General features: G+C 47.6%; 1 protein-coding gene across 2 annotated transcripts in view; it reads left to right on the plus strand.

Annotated features, from left to right (window-relative positions):
- The window catches only part of ILRUN (inflammation and lipid regulator with UBA-like and NBR1-like domains), a 34462-nt gene extending 29243 nt beyond the window's left edge, over nt 1-5219 (plus strand). For both annotated transcript variants that reach the window (XM_074925189.1, XM_074925190.1), the window contains one exon: nt 1140-5219. In XM_074925189.1, coding sequence (XP_074781290.1) covers nt 1140-1175 — 36 coding nt within the window. In that variant the 3' untranslated portion in view covers nt 1176-5219. The remainder of the gene's footprint in view (nt 1-1139) is intronic.
- The last annotated feature ends 2294 nt before the right edge of the window (nt 5220-7513 follow it).

The raw sequence follows: 7513 nt of genomic DNA on the forward strand, positions 1-7513 counted from the left end.
CAGCTGGGCTTAAGCTAATGAAGTTGATTATGTTCTTTATATGAGTCACATTAAAGACTCATTGCTGCATGGCTTTGTGGCTCACACAGCAAGGTTGTTACAGAGTTGTAGGAGAACTCGTAGGAAACGGTGTTTCCTCTGAGATTTGCCCTGTTAAAGGCAAAATAATGAAAACTGAAGTCAGAGTTTCACTTAAAGACCAAGAATGACTTTGTGCTAATTGGGCTCTCGTCTGCCTTGCTCATCAGCATGCAGGGAAGAAGCTGGGCTGTGTTTTAAATAAGCATTTGCATAACGGTCTTCCAACTTTGACAATGAAATGTAACGAGCTTTTCTTCCTCCTCTCACTTCTGACCTGAGTATGTGTCTGGATCTTACAGGAGGATCTTGTGTGTGGTTTGTACCTTCACCATTGTGACAAACTTTATATCCCTGTGACTTGGGAGATCTCTTGCCTGCCCGTTGGTCACTTTCTTTTGCTTCCTGATGAAACCCTGAATAGTTGATTGAAACAATAGACACTACAGGAGGGAGTTCCTGTTAATTTGAGACCTGTTACTAGATCTGTCATTTAGGTGACTCACTTCAGGATGTAAAGGAGTGAAAATGGATTCCGTAGTAAGCATTTATTTTTTTTTTTGGTTTGATGTTGGGTTTTTTTCACGTAAGGAAAAAGTGGCAGTTAGGGGAATGTGGATTTCCAAATCTTAATTGTTTTCTTAAATAGACTCTTCTACCAGTTACAGCCTCCTAACTGTTTGCTGTAATCTTTAGAAAGAGTTGTGAAACTGCAGTTGCTTAGCCTCGCAGGTATTGTAGTGTCTGTGGGGGATTTTTGCTCTTGTGTAGAAAAGACAAGTTCCTTTGTGGCCCGGTAACACCTGGCTATTACCTGGCCTAAATACACCTGAAAGGTAAGTGGATAGCATCTGTCATCTCTGGGAAAAGCAGCTACAAGTACGTGAAACCTGCGTTTCAGGGGTGTTTCATAAGGCTGGGCAGCTAAGGTCACCTTGGTGGGTAAAGGGTTGCATTTGGTTTGGAAGTACTGGGATGGGATGGTCAGTATTTGTAGGTGTGCACTGATCGATTTTATTTTTTGCCTGTTGAAATTGATTATGTCTCCAACTTTTTTTCAGGGTTTCCACGGTCCTTATCCCTTCGGACAGTCTTAAAACATAAAAACACAAAACGGGTATCGACAAGAGGAGAATTTAACAAAGAACTGACTTTTGGGGGAAGGGAGGGGGATTCATGTGGCAGACAGACACAACGTGGACCCCCCCTTCTCTGCCTCCGTGTTCTGGATAAAGAAGAAAAACAAAAGCCCAGTAACTTAAGACTAGCTGTTTCCAGAGGAAAATACAAAATCTAAGTATGCATGTGTGAATGCTGGATTTCAGGAGTGTTGTTAAATGCTATGAGAAAGAAAATATACCAACACCATGGGGTTTTTTTTTTTAGAAATCATTCTCACGTAATTAGGTAGCTTAAAAAGTTTAAAAAATGAAAATGAAAAAGCCATCTTTAAAAAAAATATTTTGCCTACAGAGCGGTTGTAGTTTGAGCAAATGTTTAATTTCTGTTTGTTTCTTGTTCATATTTTTTTTAAATAAGGGACAGCGTGCATTTTTACGGAACTGTCATGGTTTGCTTGCTACCGAATGGGAATTTGCTTAGCATCTTCTGGGGTTTGTGCAGTGACTTCTTTTTGTCAGACATTTTTAGTGACAGGTTGGGTCTGCACCCAGCTCTGCATTTTTAATATCATCTGCTGGTTTTAGTTACCGACTTTTTAATCTTATTTCTTTTTTTTTTTTTTTTCCCCTTTTGGTTTGGGTGTTGCTGTTAGTTGTCCTGCATGTCATTGGAAACCATGCTGAAGAACAGGTCTCAGTAGCAAAGTTAGAGAGAAAGACTGGGACTTCTAGGATAACGTGGAGGGCTCATTTCCCTTTCCCTTGTACATGAAGTACAGGCAAATACACACCCATATTAATAAGAAACAGGATTATTAAAGTTCCAGAGCTGTCCTATGTGGTTAGCATCTTAAAAATACCTTTTTGTTAACTCTTGATGTACAGTAGCTGTGCCTAGAGCAAGCAAGCCGATCGGTCTTGTGCCAAGAGGAAACTTTTTCTTTAGCAATAATTCACTTGGTAGTAGTTGCAAAGCTTCACAGAAGTCATGCCCTTTTTAATTTTGAATCTCCCATTTTTCTCTTAGACTATAAGTTCGCATTCATTTCTCCTGTGATAAAGCATTAGCTTAGAGGTTAATTGTTTGCATTTTTGAATGCAGAACAAGAGTTTGCATCATCAGCTGGATTCCACTCTGTCGCCTTGTATTCATTCGCCTTTATCATCCTGACTTGTAGCTTCATTGAGGCTTTAACCTTCTAAATGGGCTCTCCAGGGGGAGGAATTACTTCTTTAAAGATTCGGCTTGCTCTGCTGTTCCTCAAAAAAATTTCCTCCGGTTATGGATTGGGAAGTCCAGCGTGAGGGAAGGAGAATGGCAGTGAGTGCTGTGCTGGATTTCTGAAGTGCTGTGTCACCACAGATCCCACTGAAGGGGAGTGAAGTGAGGGGACACCGTCTTATTCAGAAATGTGAACAAGGCTGGAACAGCCGTCTGCCAAAGATACAGTAATGTGCAAAGCTCCCACTACCTTCTTCCACATCTTTCCAGTGAAGACCCTTGTTCTCCTTGTTGGAGCAGGGCGCAGACTTACTGCATGGTGTGTGGCTTTACGCTGATTGCTCTTGACTAGTTGTATTTTCTTGGCTGGCTTTCAATGGGGGATTCATTTTCACTGCAGCTACCAAGGACTCTCTTATCTTAGTGCATACAGATGGATCTTGTGGGAGGACAGTGGGAGTTCCTTGTATCCAACAGAGGAAGAATCGGGCAATAGATTTTGTTTGCATTTCAGAGGTTCAGTTGTTAAAGGTCACTGTTATCTGAAGTCTCCCTTCCAAAAGCTCTTTGCTGGGAGAAAAAAATATAATGTAAGAAATTATATGCCTAAGAGGTGTTGCAGGCTTTGGACTTCTAGCTGTTTGCACTTGCAGTTTGGTGGGTGCCTGGGTCTCTCGGCAGCTTGTTAGAGCTGGTGAGCGTTAGGAACCCCTGGTGCTGTGCTGCCTGCTCCGTGCAGCTGTAGTGTCTGGTTCTTGTCCTGTAACATCATTTTGCCTTGGCTCAGTTATCTCTCAGCCTTCAGTCTAGGCAATATTTTGCATCACTGGGGTTGTGTGGACAAGTGGATTCTTTCCTCGCTCCCTCCTTTCCAAGCACGTGGCTTGTGCGACAAGCTCTGAAGCCGTGAACACGTCTCTGACCATCACACCTCTTGTGATACTGAAGGTGTCTAAAACACTGCTGTTTGTCCAAGTGATGAGGTGATTCCTTATCTTTATTAGCTCTTTTATCATCTGTGTAGTGGAAGGAGGGGAAAATTAACATCAGAGTCTGTATGTTATAGCTGGTGCTGCAACCTTTGCCTTTTGTCAGCTGAGGCATCTGGGACACCCTTGAACTTGGATACCCCCACGCTGGCTTTCTTCTGCTCCTGGCCACCTCTGCTCCTCCCATATATAATGGCTGCCATATCTGTGTTCCTGTGCTCCTCCTAAGACTGAATTTTCCTTGGAAAAAAAAAAAAAAAAACAACAACCAACTTGCATGCACCCCGAGTAGTCGTGTGCTTTCCCACTCAGAAGGCATACTTGTTCTGCACAGAGCTGAACTCACTCTCTCCTCTTGAGTGTTTTTGGTCTGTGGTGTCCTTGTGGCAAGGGTCACTTACTCCAGGGGGTGAAGAAAGGCAGGGCCGGATCCGAGTTGCTGCTGAAATCTGCAGCCTCTTGCTGCTCACATCTCTGCTCTCCCCCAGGCAGCTGAGTGTGAGTGCTCTCGTCTGCGGGAACGGTCACACAGAGCGCTGCGTGCTCTGAGGGTTGGCCTTGTAACCCTGGCTGTGATAGTGGAAGAACATTTAAATTAGTGGTTGCTCTACCTCGGGGTTTTTCCTCGAGTAAAAAACTGTTTCGCTGAGGCCAAAGGTGGTTTTATCTCTTCTGGTTCCTTGGAGTTCAGTGGTGCAGCCAGCCCTCAAATTGCTCTCGCTGTCAGGTTTCCAGCTTTTAAAGAGGGGGATTTGAGATGTTTTCAGCAAAGCTCTTTCCAGGTGACTTCAGGACACTGATTGTATTGATTTCCACGGGGCTGATGCATTCAAACTCGTGGAGTCTTAACATCAGATACATGAAACAAAACAGCCTGGCTTTTGGAAAGTGCTGAATGCCAAATATTTTTGTGAGCCTGGAGTGTGTGCGGTGGCTCGGATAACCCGATCCACGTGAGTTACACACGTAGAACTCAGGCCTGTTAGAAACAGGGGGAAATCCTTACTGGGCTGAGGCTGGTGAACCAGTAGAGAGGCTGTTATCCCAGTGAGGCTGGTGCTCCTGACTGGGGCAGGGATGGGGCTGGTACCCACTGGTACAGGAGGGTGGGGTGACAGAGGCTGCAACTGGCTCCAGTCTGATTCACACCCATCTGTCTTGAAGTCCTGAGGAAGAGGGAAAGAGAGATCTTCCTAATCCCCCCTCACCCCTCTGAAAGAAAAAAAGATAACGCAGAACATCTCTGGTCTTTAAATGGATCCCTGTGTCAGCGTGAGCCACTTGGGGTGCAGAACCGTATCACTAAGACAGCTTGAGCAGCCCAGGCACCCTCTCTCAGCCTGGGCAAACTGGAGCACGACAGCCCTAGGGCTACCCCAAAGCTGGCAATGCCACGTGAGGGGCTGGGGGGAGCTGGAATCTGCTGCCCACATCTCAGGAGTGTTGGATTGAGACCCCTCCAAGGTTTGGAAGTCGTGGCTCTGCCAGTGCGGAGGGGCCAAGCCGTGCGGTCGAAGAGCACGTGGGCATGAGAGCAGCTGGAGTCTGCAGGGTTAGGAAATGCACGCTGTCCCACGTCTGGGTTTCTGTTGTGTGTTTTAATTTTTTTTTTCGTGTGTGAGTGCGTGGGTGGTTCTGCAGCCTGTCTATTCTCTCCGGGGGGAGTGCATGTGTAGAACAGGATGGTGTGTTGCCTCATTGAGTCTGGGAGAAGTCCTATGATAGCACATTGGGGGTAAAAATAAAGGAAGCTTTTTCCTTAATGTATAAATGAATATTTGTATGATTAAATTAACACAGAAAAAAAAATGTTCTGTAGCTCTTGAGTTTTATTGAAGCCACGAAAAACTTCTGAATCTCATCTTGTAGTTAGTTACGTGTGGTGGAGCAAGTCCAGAGGAGGCCACAGAGATGCTCGAGGGGCTGGAGCACCCCCCTGTGAGGACAGGCTGAGAGAGCTGGGGGGTTCAGCTGGAGAAGAGAAGGCTCCGGGGAGACCTTAGAGCGGCCTCCCAGGGCTGAAAGGGGCTGCAGGAAAGGGGGGGGGGGGACGACTCTGGATCAGGGTGTAGGGATAGGATGAGGGGTAACGGCTTTAAACTGACAGAGGGCAGATTTAGATGAGATGTAAGGAAGAAATTCTTCCCTGTGAGGGGGGTGAGGCCCTGGCACAGGTTTCCCGGAGAAGCTGTGGCTGCCCCCTCCCTGGAAGGGTTCCAGGCCAGGTTGGACGGGGCTTTGGGCAACCTGGGCTAGTGGAAGGTGGCCCTGCCCGGGGCAGGGGGGTTGGACTAGATGGTCTTCAAGGTCCCTTCCAACCCAAAGCAGTCTGTGATTTGGAGTGCACCCAGCTTCTCTCTCTGGGGTGTTTTCAGACTCTAAGGCAGTGTCCTTGTACCCAGTTCTAGCCCTGTCTTTACCCCAAATGACTTTAAAACCAAACCAAAATGAATTCAGTGCATATTATCAACCTTTCTAGCGCAGGCAGAGGGGTACGAGGACAGCCGAGCGGCCCATTTTGTGAGGGGTGAGGAAGGGAGGGGGCTCACCACAGCATCTGGTTCTGGAGGAGAATTCCCCCCAGGTGCACGGTGCCGGTACTGCCCCTTGCAGCATGTGGTTATGCGGATGGGCCAGCGGATGCCCCTCGTTCTAAGGTCAGGTAACTCCTCCACTGTAACTGTCTCCTGCCTGTGCGGGCCCCAGCTGGGGGGTGGAGGGGAGCACCTTCCAGCTGTAACCGGGGCTGAAGCAGGAGGGGAGGCGGCACTGGGAGGACTGGGTGCAGTTGGGAGGAGGAGTGGAAAGCTGGGTTTGGTGGTGACCGTACTGGGGTCACCAGCGTGAAGCTGTGCTGTGGCCACGGCCGGGGCTTCGAGGCTCCTTGTGTGGCTCCTTCCTCAGAGCCTTGGTGCAGCACGTGGCGATGCTTCAGACTTCCAACAGCAAATGAGACCTGCTGGTTCACGAGGCTCTTGGCGAGGCAGGAGAGGAATTTTGAATGAGGGGAGTTTGTTTCTTTAGTATCCCAAATGGAACATCTAGCATTCCCGTATGTCAGGATGGGGGCACGTGAAGGTCTCTCCTTTGGTGGGCGCCGGCACGGTCATCTCCGGCCGATCCTACTTCCCAGGCGAGGCCTTACCACTCAGGGCACACAGCCCAAACGTTTGCCTATATAAACTATATTGTGGAGCAGCTTAGTCAAAGCTGTTCTTTTGCTTACATGTGATTTTGTTACTAATCCTTGCAAGAAACTTTAATATGCGTGCACTGGGTTTGCTTTTTAACATTTGAATAAATGCCTGGAGCTTTCATGTGCTGTTTAAGCTTGACTGAAAGCCTTACTGGGAGCAGACATCCTGCTCCCTGTGCCTACGGGTGTTTATTTTGTGTCTTGAAAAGAATGCACCCCTTAAGCTCTTGGTGCTCATGGGTCCCTTTAAGACCGATCTGTTTGGGTAGGTTAGGATTGCCTCCCCTTCTCTCTGCCCAACTTTTCATTTACTAGTTATTTGCTTGAAAGAATCTGTTTGTCTTTAGGGTTGCAACCTGTCGAAGTTTGCCAGTGCAGGACAATACCATCACACCTTCCAATACTATCTCTTAAGCAGGCAAATAACTTGAGGGATTGCTATAATGGAGGTCATCCTACCACCGTGATCCCTGCGCAGAGCCTGGGTGTGGTGCAGGGTGGTAAGGCAGGAGGCCAAGTCAAACGGCTGCCGCAGTCACCTATGAACTACTTGGGTTTGCTTTTTCTGCTTGCTTCTTGTTTTTTTTTTTTTAAGGGAAGCAGATCGTTGTCCATTACAAGTTATAAAAATAATTCTGGTTTTAAGCAGCTTTTTTTCGGTCCCCGAAGCGATGCTGCGGTAGACAGGAGGATGTTCTCCTCTGTAGGGGTTATGTGTGATGAGTTACAGTGAGGAAGGTGTGCTCAGCGCCCTGGGTAGCGCCCAGGACCAAATGGTGATGTGCCATGGGCCTTGCTGTGTGTCTCTGGCGGGAGGGTGCCCTGCTTGCCCGGCTGGCCACGGAGCAAAGTGCAGGACCTGCTCCAAAACCTCCACAGCATCACCACAAGCATGGACCCGAGGGCT

The sequence above is a fragment of the Athene noctua genome, chromosome 23 (genome assembly GCF_965140245.1).
Source record: "Athene noctua chromosome 23, bAthNoc1.hap1.1, whole genome shotgun sequence".
Lineage (NCBI taxonomy): Eukaryota > Metazoa > Chordata > Aves > Strigiformes > Strigidae > Athene > Athene noctua.